General features: G+C 37.4%; 2 protein-coding genes across 3 annotated transcripts in view; one reads left to right on the top strand and one right to left on the bottom strand.

The window, feature by feature from the left end:
* The first annotated feature begins 325 nt into the window (after positions 1-325).
* C2H8orf88 (chromosome 2 C8orf88 homolog) lies at positions 326-12,359 on the top strand. The gene is made up of 5 exons (XM_068672961.1): positions 326-1,119; positions 1,912-1,988; positions 6,009-6,093; positions 8,805-8,911; positions 12,141-12,359. Exons 1-5 carry the CDS (start codon positions 1,041-1,043, stop codon positions 12,174-12,176), a joined length of 384 nt encoding a protein of 127 aa, XP_068529062.1. The 5' UTR covers positions 326-1,040; the 3' UTR covers positions 12,177-12,359.
* A 3,584-nt stretch (positions 12,360-15,943) lies between these two features.
* Positions 15,944-25,276, bottom strand: part of NECAB1 (N-terminal EF-hand calcium binding protein 1) — a 60,018-nt gene continuing 50,685 nt past the window's right edge. For both annotated transcript variants that reach the window (XM_068672239.1, XM_068672240.1), the window contains exons 9-13: positions 22,930-22,983; positions 21,651-21,763; positions 19,412-19,489; positions 18,302-18,393; positions 15,944-16,323 (exon numbers count right to left, since the gene is read on the bottom strand). In XM_068672239.1, coding sequence (XP_068528340.1) covers positions 16,295-16,323; positions 18,302-18,393; positions 19,412-19,489; positions 21,651-21,763; positions 22,930-22,983 — 366 coding nt within the window. In that variant the 3' untranslated portion in view covers positions 15,944-16,294. The remainder of the gene's footprint in view (positions 16,324-18,301; positions 18,394-19,411; positions 19,490-21,650; positions 21,764-22,929; positions 22,984-25,276) is intronic.

Below are 25,276 nucleotides of genomic sequence, written 5' to 3'. Positions count from 1 at the left end.
TTTTTTTTTCCTTTTTTTTTTTCCTCTCGTTTCAGTTTAATTGTTTTAATTCAGACGGTAACTGACAGTTGGTTTGCTAGATCTGGATGCATTCAAATTGTGTATGTTGGAAAACTTACTTGAGAATAATAAAAGATCAATGTTCAAAAGATTGTAATGTACTAAATGAACAGATTATTTTCTTTTTATAGTGCAGAGACCATATGAAATGAGAGGGAATACTGACTGATTCATATTTTAAATAACCTAACTTTTACTTTCTGTTCCATATCAGAATCGGATAATATCTCTATAGTTTCCCTTCTTGAACTTTATCGTTTCCTTTGAATCTTTTTTTCTTGTTGCTGTTGTTTTTGCAATTCTTTGTGTTATAAAGTCTTTTTGGAAAAAAATGTATTTCAGTACTGTTATTAGTATATGTGCTATTATGTATATGTGCTGGTTGTTGTTTTAGTGGCAAGGAGAAGGACTAAACACTATTTAAGAGTAGCCATTTATTTACAATGGCAAATCTCGGCGGCTTTTGGTGTTTCTGTAGCAGCTAAATTGAGTAGGAAGATGCAAATCTGTATTTATTTAACTAAACCAGACAGTAAAAAACAATTATGGAAGTACACATATGTACATATAAGGAACATACAGCCAGCAGACTGTAAAGGGTAGACCAATGTTAATTAATTCACCCCCGCTTTGATTAAGTTAACTGTTAGAAAATGCCTGTGTTTCCATTGGGTGTCCCCATCTTCTGACATACCTACAAAAAGTCTTATTGAGAAGTAGCTATGGCAGCTCAGTTGGAGGGAAAAATGAAGGAAATGTCTGATTATGTCTTTGCAAATTTTATCCAGTGCATTTTGTTATCTAAGAAAGGTTCTGTTAAGGCTTGCTTTTCTTTCCTGCCTGATTACTTAATAAATAGTATATGCTCTTGTCACGCGTGACTAACAATTGGTAGACTGCTCTTCTCTCTTAACATGCCTATTTGAAGCTGAATACTTTGTGTTGATTTCTGCTGCTTTTTTAAAGTGTGGCGCTTCAAAATGCTAAAGGGAGCTAAAAAGTTTGTTGGTAAATCCCTTCAGCCAGCACGACCTGTGCGTCATTTAACTTCAAAACAAGGTGAGTAACTCACAAAGCCAAAACTCTTATTTAAAGAAATAAGAATGGTGTGTAAGGTTTCTTGTCTTTTTTATTATTATATTTATTTATTTATTTTATTGCTTTGTTCACAATACAGTGATGCATAACTGTTGTGCTCTGTGTTGGTCTCACTACATCACCTCTGATAAAATCTGATTTTAAATTACATCAGGTTTATGCAGAACTCTTCTTGGTGTTACTTTTATAGTTTGGCATCTGAATTTCTAGCATACTTCAGGAAGCTCAATCAGTCTTACCTATTAGATTTAGATTTCTTGGGTTAGTTGACTCCTGTTGAAAACATTAAATATGCATAAGTTAACAAATGGATTGTTTAATTCTATTGCAAATACAAAGTACTGCACCATACCATTGTTATCAGGCCTTCATAAAAGTTTTTTTTTCCTACGTCTGACAAAGACCACACAGTATTTATATAAGATGTATGTATTATATATATTTTTTAAAATTTTCTGTTTATGCCTCTTTGATATTACGTATTACAGCTGTTATTAAGTTAGAAATCTTTGGTAGCTAGAGAAACAATGCCAGCATCGCTGATGTGGACAGAAGCTAAGCGGCATCATAAACTTTTACTTGAAATTCATGGAAGAAATAGAAAGTTCTATGATGACATTCATGGAATTTTTAACATGTGAATAGATGCCTGTAAAATCTCCTTACACTTGGATTTCATCCTGCTTGCAGGTATCATAGAGTAGAGTCTAGTTACAATATTTTTATCTTAATGTTTTCTTTTATCTTCACCAGCATCAACAATTACTTTCGAGTTTCAGACTGAGTTACCTAGCAACAGTCAAGTATGTTTGCAGAGTAAGGTTGACTGGGTGAGTACTGAGTAAATACTAAATGATGAAGTTGATGAAAGAGTGTGTTCTGGCGTGCCATAAATTGGAGGTCAGCTAATCCTTTATGTTAGCAAATGAAAGGTAGGGGGTATTTCCCCAACTAGCAATGTCCTTGAATCTGTATGTTATAAACCAGAAGCATTAGAAGTGTTTAAAAAGAACTGAGACTTTGAAGAGTTCCTCAATATTTGTGTAGTACCTAAAAAATACATCTTATGAATTACTTATTTTTGAAAGTCTGTGTGGCTTTTGTTTCATCTTCACTGAATTTAAGAGAGAGCTCTTTTAAAGTACACAGTCTTTCTTCAGTCTGTGTAAAGAATAATACCAGAAATATATACACATATGAATTAGCACAGGCAGAAATTAGAGGCAGCAAACTCAGAAAACTAGGTATTTAAATTGTGTGTGTGTTCTGAGTTCAGTTTCGTTGGCTGTGCCGGACTGGGCTACAAATGGGGCTTAGCATTCAAAAAATGAAAGAGCTCTAGTTCTTCACTGCCCTCAAATAATTGGTTTTAGTACAAAATGTCTTTCATACATGAAATTGGTTGTAGCTGTTTGCTGCAAACTGAAGTTTGTAGTATTACAACTGCAGTGCTTAATGTTCTGTAGTCTGAAGTTGATTTTCTGTTGATAACTGCTTTGAATGTCTCTCAGAGCATACTAGAAGTGTTGAATTATTTTGTTTTATTTATTTTATTTATTTTTTGTAGGGCCTGTTCCTTCATCTTTTGTTTGAGTAACAGTTTAATTATTCCATTGTCCTTTTATGTATTGTGTGAAGCTTCTGGAAGATGCCTTTGGCTTTCTTTTTTCTTTCCTTTTTTTGGGGGTGTGCGTGTTAAACTCAAGGTGTTGACAGACAATTTTACGAACTCTAGAATTACTACAGCTACATATTTATCTTTGATCGCAGTGAGGGAGATGGACCGTTACACTTGTCTCTTGAGCAATGTGGCTGTAGGAGAACAAACATTTAGAATAGTCCTGGGGGCAGCAATGCTGTAGTAGTGAATTTCAGTTTCATCAGTGTTTGGCTACATGTAGCTACATACTGCATTTCTTTGATGATGGTAGAGGTTTTTTTGTTCTTTAATTTCAACTTTTTTCTCCGGCATAAGATTCTGAGAAGGCTTTTAAATAATGCTCACTGTCAGCTGTTTTGTAGGTACTTCCAAATACCAGCTGATAAGTAAGTACCCAGTGAACTTGTTGATTTTAGTTGACAAGCAGCATTAGCTTAGAGGCTGGTATAGCAGCTTCACAGAATGGTTTTCTTAGAAAGGACTATGCAGTAGCCAGTTCTGAAGACACCGAGACCTGAATCATGATGGCATGCAACTTGGTGTCTTGCCAAATGTTCTCCTGTGTTTTAAAAAACATCAGTGACCATCTGAGAAGGCTGTGTGCTGTTACGCATTTGCTTTTGTCTGCTGATATGGTTCCCATTCCTAGAGCAAGATACATATTTCACTTCAAGAACCTGTTCTTCAAAATTATAATTCTATTAAAGGTGGTTTAAATCTTACTGCCTTTTTGGCAGGATAGTAATAGTGCTCTGTCTGTGCAATCATAAATCTTTAATTTTCCTTATCCCTTTTCACCCTTCCCCCACTGCATTTCCTTTTACACAAGATAAAGGAGCACACCGCAAGGTACCAAACAGGAATATGTTGACATAACACTTCATATTACTAAATGGTCTTAAGTAGTACTGACCTGTTAAATATCAGAGAATAAATATTCAAGTTGGCATAGATTAGGATACAGGAAAATTAGTTTAGCTTTGGAAGGCTTGGTGAAAGACGAAGTAAAAAATAAAGCAAATTGTATTTGCCACTAACATTGATAGATTTTAGAAAAATAAGCTGTAGAAATAAAAATAAGCCAGCTCTGACAAATGAGGTACCTAAAGCAGTGAAGGAACTAGGAAGAATATGGCAACAAGCTGCTTTACTCAGGGGTATTTAATGTGGACACTTAAAGCTGTTTAGATACCTACCAGGAAAAAATAAAATAAAAAAAAACCAACACAACACATCATTATTGCACATCAGGAGGTATAACATTAACTCTGAGTAATCTAACGAACAGTGAATTACAGTCTTAAAGCTGCCGTCCAAGGAACTTATTATTGTCTAAGTTCTAGAAATGTAGAGAATATCTACTGTTAATAATGAGTACAGTGACAGTGCTTGTGTAGAAGGTATTAGCCTTGATTCTAGGCAATTTCCAGTCAGTTTTCTAGTACAGGAGGCATTTTAGTAATAAGACTGCAGCAATTTTTCTGTTTCATGTGGATGAATGGAATCAAACTGTTCTGTAGTCAGTTTTTGAGTAGTCAGAACAGGTAACTGTGAACAAAACGATTTAAATTTGTTAAATTTAACAAAAAAATTAGTTGAGAGATGTAAAATTTCCAGTTATTCATGTGCCACAATGCAAGTAGTATAGAAGTTTGGGCCTTCTCTACAGGTGCTGCTTGCAACAAATTCTAGCTGTGAAACTACCTTTTCCTTTTGTACAGTTTTACCACACAAACTGATACTCAGTGGGTGGAAGTGTCTGAGCATCTGGATGGGGCTTCTTCTGGGTCCTGTACAGTGAATAAAGCAAAGAATTATTTTTATTCCTTTATGGCATGCAAAGAATTTTCAAAGAAAAGATCTGGAGAGTGTTCAGTCGGCTACCTCGTATCTTTTGGAGGTAGAGAGAAAGGCATGAAAAGCCTCTGACAGTCAATATCAGTTCTAACTTGCTACTCCTTAAATACCATTTTAAAATGATGCTGAGCTTCAGAAAGACATGCACTGCTCAAGGGGTATTCTTTATAGATAAATTCCATTCTTTGTAGATTTATTTTGGATGAGAACGTGTTTGGGAGCATTCTTGTGAGTGATCCTCAAATATTTAAGTTTTGGGTTGAAAACCAAAAACAGTATAAATCTTGATATTATAAAGCAGTTGGCAGAGTTGGGCGTGTGGTGCAGGAAGAAATACAAATCTGTTGTGGTGACATCTCACACATTGCTGTTAATTATGCATGCCTTTTTCTTGTATTAACGCGTTCTTTGAGAATGTATTAATACTCTTTCCTTTATTGTACTTGGGAAGGTTTCCCTTTTTAATATCTAAGACTCACCAAGACTGGTTGAACATTACAAAGCAGTTAGAATTAGCAGTATGTTTCTCTATTAACCGAATCATCTGAAATTCCTAAATGTTTCAGATATGTTGTTTTTTTTTCTTCCCCATAAGTTTTAGACGAATCAGGAAAAGATAACTGTCAACCACAGAAGTGGAAGTATGAGCAGAGTGGTGATAAGCTGATATTCTAGAAATACTTTACCATTTCACAGTTCCTACTCTCTGACTGTACTGTGGTCAGCTCACCATGAAAGCTAGGTAGTGCAGTTAAGATACAAATGTTGACTGCTATCTCTGCCCAGAAAATTAGCTTTGCTTTTGACAAATGTAGGTGTTGGAGAGAACGTGAAACAATGCGTGTCCTTATTTGTGTGTAACCAATAGTAACAAATGTCCTCCAGGTTCACAGGAAACCTCTCAGACATTTTGCATTAACTCTATTCCTATTTACAGTTCTTTTCTGCGTATGGACGAGACCATCACCTTTCATCCATCACCTGTTATTAATAACTACAGTTCTGATTGTGGTTTAATTTGTGCAAACCTGTTTCCATAAAGAGGATAGTTATGAAATTATGAAAAGTAAAACAAAAACAACAAAAACCCAACCCTGAATCCTCTTTTTTTTTTTTTTTTTTTTTTTCATGTTCACAGAAAGTGTAAAAGGTCTAAGATCTTGGCAGCTGGTAAAAGAAAAAAATTAGAATGCTAAAACTCCGCTATAACTTCTTTCAACTAAGAAACCCAGAAACATATATCCTCATTTTAATAACTTCAACAAGTTTCATAACATGTTGGTCAAATATATTAAAAAAAAAAGTTTACATAACTTTTTCTTTCCTGTTTTAGTTACCTGAAATGACTGAAATGCAGATCTTAACTCAAAACACGATGCCTTGTCAACCAAACCAGCATGAATTAGAGACAAAAAAAGGTAAAATATTGCAAGCAGGTCATTGTCAGATTTGTATTTTCTGGGTGGAAGACAAAGGAAATTTGCTGCATATTATTTTTTTCTGATTTGAGAGTTTGTCTTCCTTCTATACAATATGCGAATGTTATGAAACTTGACTGTTTTTCATGCGACATTCCAAAGTGTAAAACTTGGCCATAACTGAGGTGGGAAACCTCCATTGGTAGACTTGGCTTGTATATAAAGATGTGTCTGGGCAATGTTTTGGGAGTTCCTGTCTTGTAAAAATTGAGCATAAACATTTTTTCACGCAAGTCCTGGTTTTGTATAAGGTGCTTCTGTGTGTGGAAGTACAGGCCTGATTTGCATCCTCTGATCTGTTGCAGAGGGTCAGTCCTCTGCTGTCCTCAACAATCTTTAAGATTATGGCATGCAAGTCATTTAAGAATTTAAGACTTTGGCTTCTTCCTGCTCTTACTACAGTGCTTCTGAAGTACTAATATTCTGATGGCTAGAAATCACTTACTTTCTTCCATGATTTAGTCCCATCAAGTTTATTCTTTTGTCAACACTGTCCTTAAGGTTTGTTCCTCTTTTTTTCAGTGCGACTCTTTTCTTTCTGTACTGCTTGTCACTCAGTAGTCATAAAACATACTTTTTTTTTTTTTTCTTGGTCACGGTTTGGTAGGATAAAGCCAAATGTTTACTTTTTGTTCATTAATGTATGTTCTCAGATTCCAAAATTATTCTCACAGCTGTCATCTGCACCATTTTGCTGTTTAATTCTTCATTCTTAAACATAACACAGGAACTGAGATAGTGATCCATATTAGGTCATCCATTCACTGAGATAATTTTTTCTCTGAATGTATGCACATAAACAGGCATCTAAATTCTTCACTTGTAATCTACAGTCCTTCAGCCTGGAGACATCACTTGTTCTGTTCTTAATACTCAAGAATTGAAAGAATTATGTTAAATTCTACTGAGTCTTTCCTGTTTTTCCTCAGTCTGAGTTTATTGTCACCCAGGTTCTTGAACCGTAATTCTCCGCTGATGTGTGTTACTGACTTTAAGGTAAGGTTATTTATTTCGATCCTGGTAAATAAAATTACCTGCTCTTTCGATCTAACTTGAATCGTAGAATCATAAAATCATAGGTTATGCCAAGTTGGAAGCAATCCACCAGGATCATCGAGCCCAACTCCTAGCTCCACACAGCACCACCCAAAAATCAGACCATGTGTCTGAGAGTGTTGTCCAAATGTTTCTTGAGCTCGGAGCTGTGCCCACTGCCCTGGGGAGCCTGTCCCAGTGCCTGAGCACCCTCTGGGTGCAGACCCTTTCCCTAACCCCCAGCCTGACCCTCCCCTGTCCCAGCTCCATGCCGTTCCCTCGGGTCCTGTCGCTGTCCCCAGAGAGCAGAGCTCAGCGCCTGCCCCTCTGCCCTCCTCGTGAGGGAGCTGCAGGCCACCATGGGGCCTCCCCTCAGCCTGCTCTGCTCGGGGCTGAGCAAACCAAGGGACCTCAGCTACTCCTTGTAAATCTTCCCCTCCTGACCTTTCACCATATTTGTAGTCCTCCTTTGGATGCTCTTTAAAAGCTTTATATTCTTCTTATAACGTGGTACCCAAGACTGTACAGTTCTGTGCTGGACTTAGCGATTTCTGTCTGATGGTTCGAGCTTTCTGATCTCATTGATTTTGCTGGTGTGTAGAGACCATTCTGTTTTTACAAAATCTTAATTTGTTTCTCATCAGATCCTGGTCTTTATAAGCCATCACTTTTTCAATCTTTTGTTAATTGTTGTCATCCATTCCTTCAGAGTAACACAATTTTAGAGGTCCACTTTTTCAGCTACTGCCTATAAATGTCTCCTTATTTCTTTTTTCTTTTTTTTTCCCCTCTCCTGCATCACAGTGTGTAATTTCCACTGCAACTCATTTTTTATGGAGTTTTACATTTTTAGCTGTACCTATAGCTGTCACCTAGGATAAGAAGTAAAGTTTGTCCCTTCCTTGCCTCATTCCTTTCTCCTTCCTTCTGCTCTTTTTAAAGAGTATCTGTTTAAAGTATGAGCCATGGGTAGATATATCTGAGGCTGTGCTAGAGATAGTGGTACAAACTTGAGTTCTAACATGCTCATTCTAAGCAAATCCCTTAACTGCTGTTGAGTCTGTAAAACTCTCAGAACTATTTCACTGGTACAAATTTGTTTGCCAGTTTATGTATGGCAGATTTCGTATTTTTTTTAATTGTTGAAAGACAACCAAGTAAAAGCTCCAAGAAGAGAGTGACTTGGGTCTTGTTACCTGTCTCACAGAAATGTGGCACTTTGGCGTAGGTTACAAAGAGACATACAAAGAGATTGTCTTCTAGGGCTTAAAAAACAACTTGCGGTTATAATTAGAACAAGCTATAGGGAGTCTGTCTGTTGCATAAAATTGGATTCACTTTTTTGTGTTCCTTTGTATTAAAGCAACAAACCTTTATTGGCTTGGAATAGTCCTCCTGATTAACTAAGTCAGTTTAATAGAAGTAAGAGCGAGATGCTCTGTAATTTACTACAAACGTCCAATGTCAGACTTAAATTAGTATTGCTTTTAATACTGATTTTTACATACATACATACAGCATTTCCATCCTTTTAATGAGAAGCCAGATCAGTTCTCTGAATTCCAAACTTGAGTGGATTAAATGTTAACATTGAACTTAATTGTGTGTATTCACAGAAAGGATCAAATACAGCAGAGATTTCCTTCTGGAGTTGTCAAGTGTTTCACTCTCTCAGAAGAAGCCAGAGTTTCTGCCTGATCATCCAATTGTACTTGAAAAACCGGTAAGTGTGTTTTTCCTGTTAAGTTACAAAAAAACAGTCATGGAGGTTTTCACTAGCCATTTCTTATCTTGTTAAGTCTTACTGTTTGCAAGGTCTGCTTTTAAACTTTTTACTCTGCTTTGCGTTGTATGTGCATAAGCCCCACCTGCATATGCCAGTTTATCATACAGATGAAAATAACTGAGTTCTCTGATTCTACTCCGCTGCAAATGGGGATGTAAATTATAAACCATTATTAGCCAGGATTTTGTTATGTAACAGCATGAAGTGTATCACTTAGCTATCGTTCTTGGTGTCTTCAGCACAAACTATGGGTAGATGAACAGGAAACCAAAGTGACGTGGTAATAAGCATTTATGACCTTCTGTAAAAATGTTTTTTATTATCCTGTTTTTTATTATTTTGATGTGCTGTTTTAATAGAAAACTCTTTTCAACTTGTAGCTATGCAGAAATATTAATACTGTCTTTCTTTAGTTGGTCCTTTTATTCTCTGTCTTCTGAAATGGACAGGTCATTTCTTCAGATCATGGTTTCTGGTGGTCTCCATGTACAGCTACGTTAAGACTTTTAGGTGTCAAGTCAGTTGCTATTGCAGCTATATTTTGTCTTTTTTTTCCTTCTTTTGCCTGACATAGCACATACCAGTAATTGTTCTCCTTGTAAAGTATTTTATTTTTTGTGGGTGTTTGTTGTTGTTGTACAGTTTTCCTAGGTACACTTCTATACAGTGTCGCTAGTCAGGGTCAGAATTTTCTTTTTCCCCTTCAATTTCATTTAAGGAAGTGGTCTTGGCATTAAATAAATCTTGTGAGAATTCCTGTTGTCATATACTGAAATAAAAATTTTGTGGTATGCATGTGCCCTGCCCAACTAGTCACTTTCTATTAAAAATTTTTAAGTACTTGGGGATGTGAAGTTGTTCTATATGGGAATCCAGGTATAAGAACCTGAATAGAACAGCAGCTGAATCCTATCCAAGGAATGCCTTTACTCTGCCTGGTGTGAGTTAAACATCAGTTGGCAACAAAACATCACAGCTGCTTGCTCACTGCTCCCCAGTGAAATGGGAAGGGCAAAAGAATTGGAAGGGAAAAAGTGAGAAAATTCGTGGGTTGAGATAAAGGCAGTTTGCTATGTAAAGCCAAAGCTGTGAGCACAAACAAAACAAAATATTTATTCACTACTTCCCATCAGTAGGCAGATGTTTAGTTATTTCTAGAAAGGGCTTCTTCATGCATAATGGCTATTTAGGAAGACAGATGCCATCTCTCTGAATGTGTCTGTTCATGTACCTGTCCCCCACCTCCCACCAGCTTTGCTGAATGTGACATCATGTGGTAGGGAATATCCCTTGGACCAGGTTGGGGCTGTTGTCCAGGATGAGGCAGGCCTCTGCCAACTTCTTGTGCACCCTCAGCATACTTGTGGGGTGGCAGGTTGAGAAACAGAGGGCTATGATGGTGTGTAAGCATTGCTCAGCAATAGCTTTAACAACCACAAATCCAAACCAGCACTGTACCAGCTACTGTGAAGAAAATTGACTCTCTCCCAGCCAAAACCAGTACATCTGTCAACTAATAGATCCTACTTTCAGGTCTCAGAGGTTACTGTGAAAAGGTGCATGTTTAACATTAAAAATAAGGAGTAATAAAGTACATTTCAAAATCAGAAGAAAAAAAATAAGCATTTTATGTGACAGGCAAAGACCTGCATTATTTCCTCTTCTGCATTGACTGCTTCTGTTGGAAAACAGTGATAAGACTTTAATGAAATATAAAATTGATTTTTCAGCATGGAAATAGAAGAGACTTTGGTCTGATCAGAGTGTGGGAATCATTGGTGTGTAGGTCCCCTTAAAATAGTGACACTGTGTAAGCAATTTTTCTATCCAAGTAGGGATTTATCTCAAATAAGAATGCTCAGAGCCCAATATCCCATAAACGGATTGAGCCTGTTAAAGATTTTTTTTAGTGCTTCTTAAAATGTATGAATGGGAGAAAAGCATTTCATACTTCTCGACCATGTAATCTGAGAAAGTACCTGGAATTGAAGAAGTAAAGATAAATTCAAAACTATTTTAGCCAGTAAAGTGAAGGAATTTAGTCAGTGATTTCAAGCTCCTTCTCATGCAAAGGTGTGAAAGCTTTGTCTCACTTTATATCTTACAGAATGTCTAAGTCTAAATATATTTGTTTTTAAGTTCCCATTAGCTTAAAAAAAATAAATCTTACTCATAGCATTTGTGATTTCTAGAAGAATGGGAGAGACACAGACTGATTTTAAGGACATCCTGTAAAGGAGTGCACTGCAAGACAATTTACTTAAACTGAACAGTAAATGGTGTTCAATTATTTCATTATCCATCCTTGGCCCTCTTCACTTGAGTTTCCTTCATGCAGCAGACCCTGTAATTACATGCAAAAATTCCCTAGTGTTAAATGATCCCACAGCACTCATTTTTCTACGTAGAAACCAGAGGGATTGATGAGATGCATGTATAAATTAAATAAATGATGTTTAAAAGGGGCAGAAGGAGCCCTCCAAATACCTGATGAGAAACAAACATGCAATACTGCAGCGCATCAGTAGCTTGTATTTCAGGAACAGGTGGCTATCAAGAGTTTGCTGCTGAACTGAATAGTTAAGTAGTTTTTACCCATCTTAAAACTTTTGGTTGTGAGGTCATGACTGAAGTATATGCCCATGTATAAGTGAAAGCCATAATTTCCAATGGAGGAAGCTTCCTAGGATGACTTTTACAAGGGAGATGTGTTGTTACAGTTAGTTACCTGTGGGTTACATTTGTCCCTAAAGGCACTGTCTTTTTTTGAGAGATAGGATCAGCCCTACATGTACATAGCTCAGCATCTGCATTGTACTGACATAACCGTGTTGACAAATTATGCCAGGAAGATTTCAGATCAAGTCTCCACTGCTAATGGAAGTAGAACAGTTTGAATGCCCCACCCCTGGAAGTGTTCATGGCCAGGCTGGATGGGGCCTTGGGCAACCTCAAGTGGAAGGTGTTCCTGCCCATGGCAGGGGAGTTGGAATTAGGTGGTCTTTAAGATCATTTCCAATCTAAGCCATTCTATGAATTAATCTGAAAAATATCAAGTTGCTAAATGTATATGGAGTAGAAAAGGCTTATAAAAGTAGACTCGTGGAAACTTGGTTGAAATGATCTCTTATTGCTGAACTAACTTGAGGGTTTGTTTGTCTTGCAGGAATACAGCAACCCTTTTGACATATGCAAGAAGTGACAGGTGGTTTGGAAGATGAGAAATCCGTCAGTGAAGGAGCTACATATAATGTAGAAATTCAAGATTCTTAAAGGTGCCTAGAGATGAAAACAGGACCTTACAAAATCTGTGGAAATGCCTGTTTCTTTCTGTAATTTCCAGAATGCTCTAAAAGGCAAACTACTTTGTAGTACCTGAGATGGTCATACAGTTGCAGTGAAAATAAATTATTTTACACTTTGGTGTGACAGATTTTTTTTTCTGCATTTGTGTTATATAGCTATATGGTTTGTCTGACCATAAACTTTAAACCAGTACTTGACTGAGGCTTCTTGCTTGCTCCTGACTTCCTTTCTTACCAGTAATAATGGAACAACAAATACTGCATCAAATCTCAAATGTGTTAGGATATGCAGTCTTCTTTTTTTCTTTTTTTTTTTTTTCCTTTTTGTCAGAACTTCACTTGCTTTCTCTCTTCACTTGAAATCTCTCTGGTGACAGAGGAGATTCCTTAATATTCTGTGGATGCACACAGTCTTCCAAGGTATGGAGTACCTTGTTGCTAACAGTTTCCCTAAAATGAGAACTCTTCTTACCACAGGCCAGAACACAGGAACTAGCTAAGCACTGTGTTTCTTGAAGCTCGTTGTAAATAATTGCCCAGTGTTCTTGACTTTCCAAAGAGGAAGCAATGGGCAGCATTGAGGAACAAGACAGGTTTTCATCACTTGTGTCAGTAAAGTGTATACCAGAACATAGCAGATGCTGTAATTTATTTTTGTTCAATTAGAACAGTATTTAAAAGTGATAGGACTAGTTTATTGCTTTACAGCACCCTTCAGTTAACAAGCATCAATAATTGTTATTTTGTGCAAATGTAGTCATCTTAGAAACCTGCATTCAGACCTGCAGTAACATACTTTGGGTGGTGAAAGCAATTTTTAAACTTCTGTGGCAAATAGAAGCTAAATCAGATTATGTTGAATAGTGACTGCAACAGTGCGGAAAACTTTCACGTTGACTTTGATAGACCCTTGATTTTTTCCTAGAAGTACAGAATTATGGTAATAAACTAGTCTTTTTTTTATTTAATATATATATAATATTTTGTTCAATTAAAATAAGCTTGCAAGTATGTTCTGTTTGTGTACTGTTTGCAAGTGTGCTGGTTTAATACCAGCAGGTAGCTGAGCTCCACCACACTGCTCTCACTCCACCTCCGTAAAAGGACAAGGGTAGGAAATAGGATGAAAAAAAGCGCGTGGGTTGAGATAAGGGCAGGGAGATGACTCACCAGTTATTGTCACAGGCAAAACAGCAAAGGAAGATTAATGTAATTTACTATGTATTGATAACAGACTAGAACAGTGAGAAGTAAAAGCAAATTCAAAACAACTTCCCCCCATTCACCCCCTTCTACTACCACCCTACAAGTGAGTGGCGCAGGGGAACAGGGGAATGGGGGCTGTGGTCAGTCCCTGACGCTTCATCTCTGTGGCTCTTTCATGGTCCATCTCTACCCCTGCTCCACGTGGGGTCCCTCCCACGGGATGCCGTCCTTCCCAAACTGAGCCTACAGGGGCTGCCCACATGCAGCAGCTCTTCAAGCACTGCTCCCACACGGCTCTGTACCACGGGGTCCATCCCCCAGGAGCAAACTGCTCCAGCAAGGGTCCCCCACGGGTGGGCGGCAGCTCCCCCCAGACCCCCTGCTCCTGCGGGGGCTCTCCATGGGCCGCAGCCTCCTCCAGGCCACATCCACCTGCTCCACGGTGGTTTTGGAGCTGTCGAGCCGGCTCTGATCTGACATGGGGCAGCTGCTGGGCTCTGCTCACAGAGGCCACCCCTGCAGCCCCCCTGCTACCAAAACCTATCAGGTAAACCTGATGGGTAAGTAATGTTACAAAGAATGTTTGTTTGTTTATTTTTAATCACTGGTAGTCTCTTATAGTCCTGTGGGTCTTTTCCCCCAGTATGCATCGAAGGTAATTTCTGTCTGTTGCTCTCTCAAAACTCTCAAATGACAGAAACTTTTCAAACTTGTTCTTGTGAATGATTCATTCAAGGGTTTGTTCGCCAGCAAGCAAATGGAGACCTTTTATTAGGAGGACTTGTGGCCTACTCGAGTGTCTTTCTCTCCTCCAGCACCTGTTTGACACGAAGTTCCAAGGAGATAATTTCTTACAACTGAAAAGTAAAACCATGACAAACCTGAGTGTACCATGTCAGTTTTCTCTTAACAAATGAGCCTGCATCACTGTATTTTCTTTCTTGCTAGATCAGTAGTGACAAGAAACCATGCAGTACAATAGGTTGACATCATGACATGGTAAATAAATCAGCCAGACCTTCAGGAAAGTGAGGAGTTTTACTTTGCTACAGAGGAGAAAGATTTAAACTCATCAGTGATCTGTCATTTCGGAGTGTAATATGGCTATCGGAGTGCCTTTTCAGGATAAGCAAATTTGCTGGATCACACAGTATCTCTGTACATGACATTGTCTGTGTCATTAAAGGAACCAGTGATGGAAAAGAAAGCAGCAGCTTATACTAATTCAGTATGGGAAAGTTTTGGACTCAGAAACATTTACTTTTGCTGAGATGCTGTAAGATTTAAAGCTGAAATTTGGATCAAACATGTACACGTAAGTTGAGGTGTGTAGCCATCACTCTCTGACACCCATGTTTGCTCAGAGAACCAAAGCTGCATTGACTTTGTTGCCCAAGGGTTTGATTCAGTTGCCTAAAGGCAGACATCTATGCCTTGTGAGTCAGGTAAGATAGCTGAAGGAGCACCATGAGGCTGGTGTATATGACACACAGCCTATAGGAAACTTGTGTCCTTCTCAGCTAGGAGCTGGAGGCAAGGCAACCTCACCTGCACTACATGCTTTTGTTTAGGCAATTATTTTTAACTTAGAACACCACTGGTAAGATGCTTTGGTTACATGCAAGTACCTAAGTGTGACACCTTTCTGAATTTTGGGCTCAGTCCAGTCCACAGCTTCTGGATTACAGAACCATACTGCAATGAAGATTGCCTCTTTTTAGTCTAAATTCCCAAGTTTTAATTACGTGTGTCAGCGTGATATCTGAGGTGAAATAAAAATGGAGAAACAGTACAGGGAAGAAGATATTTTATTGAATGTGACTTTCGAGTTATTTTTGGGTACTGTTTGTAACCAGGGACTGCTAGGTGAGTGGAGAGAGTGGTATTTTAGTGTGTAGCTCTTGCCAACCTGTCACAGAGGTGTGAGATTGGCACCTGAGCAGTGCACACACCACCCAGCCCAGGGACGAAAAGCAAGAAGTGACAGGTGCAAAGAGACAACAGCAAGTCTCATTAGGGAAGAAAACATTCTGCTTCCAGGATTGTGGTTGTGTGTGCTGTAGTAGCAGTTTCTCTAATGACTTCTCAGTGCAGTGCCAGTGTTAGGAGCTGATCTAACAGAAGAATTTGCAGAATGCCTAAGACATTGTGTTCAAAGCACATCAGCTTTGAAACATTAGATCTGCAGATGCAAAGCAGCTAGGCAGACAGGCACACATTTCCTCTTGTGAGGAACGGGAGAGGGCAGGGGCAATAGGGGCTGTGAAAAGAAAATGACATTGCCTTGGTTTTTGTCTTGGGCAGAAAATTTCCTGAATGAGTGTATTAACAAAAAAAGTTGTCCCGACATTTATTCTCTTAATTAATGACTTACAGCTTCCCTGAAGCATCAGGCATTTATGAAAATATGTGTTCACGTTTATGCCTGTTTCTTCTGTAAAAGGAAAAAACAACAGCATTAAGTAACCATTGTTTATTAATACAAGACTAAAAGTATTCACAAATACTTGGTCACGCCAATCAAGATGCACTTTTCTGTGATAGCTTGTCTGGACTAAATGTACACCATAAACAGTTTAGCATAGTTGTCTTATTTAAGTTTTTACAATGCATTATTTCACTGAACTAGCCACAGCAATAGAAGGCAATAAACATGTTATTTTCCACATTTTAAAATGGAAAAGATCACATCCATAATACCGAGCAGTATCACATGATAAATCTCTAACCTAGCACACCTGTATACTGCTAAATTGGTGTTATTGTAATGAAAACACAACACGACTGACGTTACTTGGAGCCACAGCTTCTAGTTGTTGTTGAGGACCCACCACGATGCTGAAAGAGAGAATAATTCATTTATTTGTTTCCATAAGCAGTATTTCTTTTTCTACCTCAAGTAAAAATCCTAAATAAAGTAGCTAAAATGTATATGTCACTGCTGGTTAAAGAAATGCTCATTATATATGCAACTCTATGATAGCTGTATACTTAAGAACAAAACTTCTCCATACAGAGGAAGAGTAGATTGGCCTGAAGCAACTTCATCAATTAACAGGTGTGCAGGTGATTATACTAGGTCATGGTTCCTATTAACTGACAGTAAATAAATTTGCTTTAGGATCTAACAGTCCTGAAAGCACACGTCTTCCTGAGTCATTCTTAGCCAGGTAAGCATTCATTAGGATTAATCAAAGGAGTACAGACTCGGGTTGTAGCTTTTGTTGAGTCAGATGTGGATTGTCATGTAGAACTGAGTCAGTTCTTACTTACCAAGATGCATGAAAAGGTGTGTTGCATCTGAGCTACAGCAAATCTGTTCGGAGAATAGAGCCTATCTATGTACTCATTGAACAGGTTGTTTTGTTTTTTCTTCCTGATTTTACGATGATACCAGTTTACTATGTCTAAAACTCTTGCATAAAACCCACTTGTAGCATTGCAGCGAGCATTTGATGCTTCACAAGCACATGCTGACTGTCACATACAAATATGGTTTGTATATCTTATGTATGGAAAATACTTCCCCCCCCCAGAAAAACCCCACAGCACCACCAAACAAACAAGCAAAAATATCCTATAGATATCCACAGAGACTTCTACATTATCTATAATCTACAAAGCTGTGAAAACAGCTGCGAGCACATCACTCTGCGCTGCGCCACCCCGTAAGGAGCCAAGGTTGGGAGATGGCGTTTCTATGGCAACTGGCAGGATGCAAAGCTGGGGACCGAAATCCTTCTTAGCAGGCAGGGGGCATGCTCTTTTGAATCCAATTTCAGACACCCCTGTATTTAGTCATTTATAAATGATGCATACATTTTATTTTGTATTAATTGGATTTTCCCTTTTGCTAAGCAAACCACTCCTGGTCATACCCATTCTGGCTCTTGGACACAAAGATGTGGGAAAGTGCTGCATTTTTTCCTATAGCCAAGTTTCTCTTAAATCCAGTAATTTCCCACTAAGACATAAGATTTGAAGGGATTCTTGGTTCATTAAGTGCAATCCCTTGCTACTGCAGGAACCCCTGACATATAATTGCAGGCTCATGAATTCTGAAAATTTCTTGGCGTTTTTTTATTATATATATATAAAGGAAACCTTAGGTATAGGACTAGATATTTATTTTTATTTTTAATTATGTGGATTTTTATTATTGTTAATTTAGGCTGTAGTCAGACATATTGGAAATCAGGGCCCTGCACTGTGTCTCTTAGCTATCATCTCTCTGAAAAGGAAGATGCTGTATGCTCACTGGTTTGCATTGGAGATAATAATCTGGAATCTTTAACACCCTGCTTTTCCAGATCTTTTTTTTTTTTTTAATTTGTTTTGTTTTGTTCTGTTTTACTCACCATGCTTTATGATAGCAGGAAAAATGTACAGTAAATTAGTTAGTAAGTATCAATTATAAACAACTAAGGCTCCCTTATATCATTGTAAATACGATTAAACTGAGTCTTTATCAAGAGACATTTTTTTGCCTGAAAATCTTGAATTGGGTCTATTTAGTATTCACCAATAGTATTGCATATTCTAGATGTTTTCTTAAATAGAATGTGCAATTGTAATACTTTGCACTGTATGAAATAAAACATTGTGGGTTTTATTCTTGCTGTTGCATTTTATGTCTCTCTGCTTAAAATAAATAATAATAATAATAATTAAAAAAAACATTTGGATTCCCTTTCTCTTGCATATTTTACAAAACTAAGGGTGGTATTATGCAGTAGATATGCACAAGGAACACACTAGTATAACAGAACTCTTCATACACAATAAATAAAATATTGTGGAAAAAAAAGATATTTACCAGGGACTAGCATTGTTGTAATGAGCTCTGGAGTTTCCAAGAAGTCCACGTTACTTCTCTGGAATGTCTTGCTGTAATTCGTTTGAAGGTGGCTAAATCATTGTAAAAATGAGAATATACCAAATTTGAATGGACTAAACATATTTATGTGCATCAGATTTGTTACAATTCATGCCATAAGATAGATTTTGTGTTCCAAAAGTTAGACAGTGGGAGAGGAGATCACGTTATATACAATGAAAGAACATGTCATTCTTGCATGTTATGTTAAAAACGCATTTTTTTTCTGTACCGTTAACTGTTACTCTGATGTTCACCTCTTGGTTTTGACCCAGTATAGCAGTCCTTATTCCAAACGTGTTGACCTGTATTACTTCAGTCTTTCTGACAGTAACCTTACCTGTCTTGAACTGGGGCTGTGCTCAGAAGGGAAGATACTAAAGCTTCTCCATCTGATTTCAGAACAGGGCAGATTTAGGACCTTATGGTTGGTTTCTATTTTTATTTTTTTAATATTAGTTATGGAAAATCTTTTTGTCTCCACTCATTTTCTTAGCTATCTGCCTGCCGCAGGCTAGAAATCAGCTGGTAAGATTTTAGATTACCACAACTTAATCCTTCAGTCCCTAAGACACATTTTGAGAATCTGTCTGATAAGATTTTGTGCTGTGGATTTGGGAGACCTGGGCAGAGCTAATGATTGCTCACATGTTCACATGTGCTGCAGGGTGGTGGTGCACCTCCTCACTCCTTCGTTGGCCCCTGTTGCATCCCGTGTTATCACCACTGAACTATGCTGAAGTTGTTTCTCCACTCGTTTCTGATCAGCTACTACCCATCTGATGCTGTACCTTTCTCTATTCGCTTTCAGACTTTTTCTGTCTGGAACTGGCTGTGTCTCTCTGCTGATTTTATCGATGACCTTCAGTATAATAGAAATTGAAGTGGTTTCTCTTTTTTTTTTTTCTTTCTCCTGAAGTGTTGTATATTCAGCAAGAGATTGATCGGCAGTAGTTAATTCATATTCAGTTCTTTTATGCAATTGCTCTCTAACCTTCAAAACCTTCCCTCTCCCTCTAAACCAAACAAAACAAACCCCACACAACTTACCTATTCCAGGCATTGCTGTTCTCCCAGAACTCATAAACAATGAAGCGGGAATCATTTGGAAGTTTCTGTATGGAAACACTAGGAAATGGAGGGCAGAACGAATTGAGTCAAGTGTAACAGAGCTATTGCACATAAGGCATGTGGGAAAAGATGCATAAGAGTATGAATCAAATCCAGGGATTTTTGAAAGAAAAATGCAACAAAACAACAATTGAACACTTCATGAATTTTGAAAAGAAAGCTGCAAATAATGTGAGCTTTTTTTTTAAAAAAAAAACATATAAACATATTATATTTAACACCATAATATGTAATGAATTTATAGGAATGACTAGATTTTAAAAAAAAAAAAAAAAAAAAAAACGTTATGAGATATTAAAGGGTACTTTCATGGCTTTTTATTTACTAACTTTTAATACTAGTAACTTTTATGATGGACTCATTTATGAAGCTCATTTTTCATATTGCTCCATTAGTGTCATTTATCCAAAGCAATGCCAATCAGTAATACAGAAAATTAATCAGACAACTGGTTCAAAGCAAATCAACTAATATAGCCCATTGCACGTAGAGAACAGCTCAAGGAGGTTTAGAGAGTGACTTGTGCACCTTCACTGAGGATTTACTTTGTGAAGTTTGCCCTGTTCTGTGAGGGGTACCCTAGGTGCCTTGGAAGCAAATAGCAGCAGAGAATAAAGACAGGTCGATGTCTGTGGAAGATAAGCTATGAAAATAATAACTTTTGCTATTATTTACTTGTTTTTATGCTATTCAGGTTATTTATCATGAGTAAAAGGTGATCCATTAAATACTTCTCATCCTCTACACAGAAACATCCTGCTTATTATCCTGAACATATGAGCTTTATTACATGTAGGGTAGTTATGCATTTGGGTACTCAAAGTGGTGTTTAGATGTATAGCACAAAAACCATACATATGTATTTCTCCGAGTACCCGATATTTCTCTGATCTTGCTACTGATGTGCTTGAAAACTGGTCTCTGATTATGTTTAACACCATAATATGTAATGAATTTATAGGAATGACTAGATTTTTTCCTGCTACATGCAAAAGTACATTGTAAAATATCAAAAATTATCAAGAACTGTTGGGGGGGAAAAAAATCGTGTCAAAAGCATAAACTCAAAACCAACCAGTAGGTGGCATTGCAGACTTACCAAATGTCTGTAAACTTCGGAAGGAAAGTAAGTTTTTGCCATCGTTTATTAAGTTGTATTCTGAAGTGGTGTAAGCTCTCTCCCTGACAGGTCTGCATCGCTGCAGCGTTTTGTTGGATGCTCATTTTCAGAAGGATGGCGAGTGTCGGTCTTTGTTCTTCCAGCTAACTTTTATTTTTCTGGTTTGTGTGAACACTACTGATACGATCATCGTAAGCGTGATGATCTCGTAGCAGTAAGACGCACAAATTAGGGATGTGGCAGGCAGCCACTGAAGCCTTTGAATATATAGGAACCATATTGTGTACACACTATAAAAATATCTATTTCATCGTGGTCTACATAATCATAGTGGTACACATAGTGGTAATGTGTATGTTAGTAGCTTTCTCAAGTCTGTTAAATTTAGAAATTCAGTACAGTGGTGAGTCACTGAAACTTATTCTTAACTCAGTTCTAATGTTTTCGTTCGTTCTAAAAGGAACAAAGCAAAAATACGTTTTGTTTTAATGAAAATTTTGCTTTTTATTTTTTTTTCATTCTTTATTATGAATGATATTTTATTTTATTTTTAATGACAACTTAAGGGAAAGATATTGAAAGCTTCCAAGCAAAGAAGTGGCAAACAAATTGCTACATTGCTCACTTACCAGGTGAGCACAAATGCTGGATGGCAAATACAGTTTTCCAGTAAAGGTGAAACCTTAGGAGCTTCCAGAAGCTGTGAACTGGCAACCTGCAGAGCCTTTAAAAATTTTGTAGTATCTTCGGGATATCCTGTATGGCTTTGGTGGGGGGATTGTACACAGAAGCAGGATTTTTTTCACAGCAAGCTTCAACATTTTTGAACATTTTCTGATGAAAGTTCACATACCTGCTTCAACATCCCTTTCTGATTTTTGGTGTCTTTGAAAAGTTCTGTCTTAATACACATGCATAACCAGCCAGGAAAGAAGATACTACAGGTTCTTCATTAATAATCCATCTTTGCTTAAAGGTTATTCAAGAAAATAGATTATATCCCTGTGTTTGGCCCCAGGAGAATAGCATTGTACTTACTGCAAGCAGCCGCCCTGAGCAGAAGCAGACTCCACGTACTGCTTCAGAGCAAGACGAAATTCCTCGATTTCCTCTTCTACCACTGACATTTGACGTTGAACAATCATTATGTGCTGGTGCAAAAATAAATAAATAAATAACATAGATAAATAACATACATATATGTCTGTATATTGCCATATCATCCTATGAACTCCTTATACTTTAAACTAAGAAAAGTCTACTACAAAACAACAGAAAATGAAATTATCAAAGAAAACCCACAGAAGTTCCTTTGAAGTTTGCAGTCCCTGTTTTAGACCTAAAATAGAGAAGCAGAATTGCTTGTGGGATTGGCAGTACAGAAGACCTATTTATTCTGAATAATTGTCATTATTATTTAGCTGTCGTAAGTAGTTTACACACTGATTCAACCACTGAAGCTTGTTAACTTTACCAATGAAGTATATAAAGAAAGTCCATGTGCTTCCTAATTAGCACATCTTGACCTTTTGCACACATTTTGACTCATTTCTGCTTTGATTTTCAATACTGTTGTCTCACGGATTTCACAAGCAATCTGTCTAGCAATATTGTATAATCTCTTTTGGTTCTGAAATTTCAAAAATATTCAAATACATTAGCGCTCCTATATTCAGGGCGTTGAACCTAACAAAATGCAAATCAAATGCATTTGAAAAAATATCCAAAATAGATGATCCATAAAATTCCTTATTTTATCACAGAGTTACAAAGTTGTGGGGTCTCCTCCTTGGAAACCTTTAGAAGCCGTGTGGACATGATGCTGGGCACCCTGCTCTGGGTGTCCCTGCTTGGGCACGGGTGGCACCAGGTGGCTCCAGAGGGCCCTGCCAGACTCATCCATCCTGGGATTTTATGTTTATTGCTTTATGCTTGATGCTCTCCCATCTTTCTTGATAAGGTTTCCTATGGCAGATTTGGCAGGAAGGGAGACTGTACTATATTTGAAGTATGTATGTAGTATTAGATGATCAGGAGCAGAGAAGCTAAAATCTCATAGACTCTTTTGCCAAATCTGGTAAATCTTGCTAATGACGCCTTTTTCCTTTTTACAGAAGCTGAGTTTTTGTCTGATTGTATCCTCTGAAAAAAATATAAAAAATAGTATAAGATTTTTGCATGGGTATTTTAAATTTTATTCTGTTGCCTCTTATTATGCTGACTAAAAAGAATTATTTTTTAACAGAGATAGGGTGAGATTGTCTTGTCAATACCTAGCATTGAAAATCAAACATTTATTATCTTGAGGAACACTTACAGATCTTGCATTTTCTTCCAAAACTTCTTCTTCAAATGGCTCAAGCTTTAAGTCCTTACAGGCAAATAAAAAGGAAGAAAAAAAAAGTGTAAGTGCACTACTGAAATACTACAGATGTATTCTAGTCCTAGCTTTTAACAAACTATTCCAATACTTAGCTTCTGTTATATTTCAGAAATTATAATTAAATTTATTTTTTATCAGCTGTAAGCCAAACACAAGCATTGCAGAATCTTGTGCGTTTCAGTGGTTAAATTCAACCCAGGCTGTTTGTAAAGTTATTTTTATTTTTATTATTATTTTTTTTTATAATGCTGAGCAGGTAGCTTTTCATTTGTAGCTAATCCCCTTGTTCATAAATGTACGTTGGACTTCAGAGAAGAGAGATGTGACATGGAGAGGAGCAAGGATGGTAATTTGAAATAAACTCTCAGCTCCTATTATATCATCAGAAAACTTTATACAGATGAAACTTCTTTAGGTATGTTGTTTATAAGTAACTACTTTCTAGCATGGAAAACACATTCACAATGCTTCAGGTGAGATTTCTGATCTGATGCCCTAGCCTCTGAGGACAGATGGAGCAGCAGCAAACAGATGCCTTAGTGAGGAAGCAGCGTGCTGGCTGAACACACAACTGGGTGCGTGCTCCATGAGTCAGTGATTCATGCAAACACCATCCAGCACTGCACACAAAATTAACATTTTTGTACTAGGAACTCACAGTACTCGCTAACCCAGCGACATATGGATGTTCTAGTGCCTGAACCCCCCACACAACTATTTGCAATAGCAGCTGGAGCAAAAATTAGTGCTAGTGATGCTTCGCTTCTTCTTGCAAACATTTCTTGTGTCACAAAGATTAAAAAAAATGAGCCTACAGCCGAGTGAGGATTGATTTATCTCAGGTAGCAGGCATTTTGCCGGCACAAATCCCCTACTGGCTGCAAAGCCACCGAGAGGTGGGTGGGTGGAATTAAGATGGACACAGGGACTCCAGCAGCGGCAGCCACACATGAGCTGCTGTGCAGCTGTACCCTTCCTGCAGGCCTTGCATCGAACATCAAGGAGTGATGGGGAATTTTGATAGCTCATTTGTCAGCGCAGGCACCTCAGATAGTCCCTGAGGGAAAATGCATATTCCTGTGGTTCTCCTATATTTTCAATGCAAACTTTTTCTAGGGAAAGTTATGGAAGAAAGAAGCAAGGAATGACTCAAGTTGTACTGCAAACTGTCTCTTAAGACAGCGAGATTTTATTTTTTCGGTATAACTTTAGAATTTGATGGAAAGAAATGACTTATGAGACTTATTCGTGGTTAAGTTCACCTTTGACAGAAGACAGATTGAGTTAGACAGCAGTTTTAAGAGGCAGTTTTCCTTGCTTCTTCTCCTGCTCTTCTTTATCGCCCCCCAAACAAACAAACAACAAAAAAACCTCACCACACAGAGACATAACCCGACTTTTAAAACCTAAGGTAGCAACAAATATGAGTAGAAAAAAGATATTAAATAGACATTTTCTGTACAGACTAATGCTACTTGTCCTTTTACAAGCCATTGGAAGCCTTGGTATCATTGGATTAGAGGCGGGTCATTGCCAGACTTTCCAGCATAAGTAAAGGCGACAATATTCTCCAGTCATAAAGAAATGTGATATCAGATGTTTATAAATAGTTGTGTCTGTGGTGATGCAAAAGGGAAGTGTGTGAAAAGCTGCCAGTGGTAAGACTGTGGTGTATTCCTTGTGGTGAACTCAGTTTCTCATGGTGGGGCTTGTGGATGGGGAATAAGTAGTTATGAAAATGTCCAGTAATTTTTTTTTCAGATTTTTTTTTTAGAATTTTGATTAAATTCATCAGAAAAACTTTGCCTATGGAGTTGGGTTGAGTTTGTGGAAGGGAAAGCATACAGAAAACCCAAACTTTTGGATCAAAATTTATGTTTTTATTTTTTTTTTCATTTGAAGCTATGCTTCCATTTTCAAATTGTTATGTGTTTCATAGGAAGGGTTAAAATCCCTCAAAGCAAAATAAAATGCTTATTTTTTAATTTGCCATTTTGTTTTGTCAAAAATTAGTTATTTTTGGTTTTATCTAGAAAATAAAAAAAATAGTTAATCTTGTAGCTTTACATGAAGCCTGAGCTTTATCTATTATTTTAGTCATTTTCTTCCAAACTGTGTTACACAGGCAATGACCTTAACTATCCCAGGATGCTGTTTTTGTGTATTATTAGTGTTATTACTGTTATATGCATGGAGTGTGCTTTATGTACATACAGTATGTGCACATACAATATTAAATACACTTGACAATTTGTCAGCTCCAAAAATGAGTTCTGTATAT

This window comes from Anas acuta, chromosome 2 (genome assembly GCF_963932015.1).
Source record: "Anas acuta chromosome 2, bAnaAcu1.1, whole genome shotgun sequence".
Taxonomy (NCBI): Eukaryota; Metazoa; Chordata; class Aves; order Anseriformes; family Anatidae; genus Anas; species Anas acuta.
Note: the sequence above shows the minus strand (reverse complement) of the source record. Positions and strands in the feature narration are given on the sequence as shown.

Coding starts and splice junctions, on each gene's coding strand:
- C2H8orf88 (XM_068672961.1), top strand. CDS start 1,041: ATGCTAAAGGGAGCTAAAAAGTTTGTTGGTAAATCCCTTCAGCCAGCA. Junction 1,120..1,911: donor TCATTTAACTTCAAAACAAG/GTGAGTAACTCA, acceptor TATCTTCACCAG/CATCAACAATTACTTTCGAG. Junction 8,912..12,140: donor CAATTGTACTTGAAAAACCG/GTAAGTGTGTTT, acceptor TTTGTCTTGCAG/GAATACAGCAACCCTTTTGA.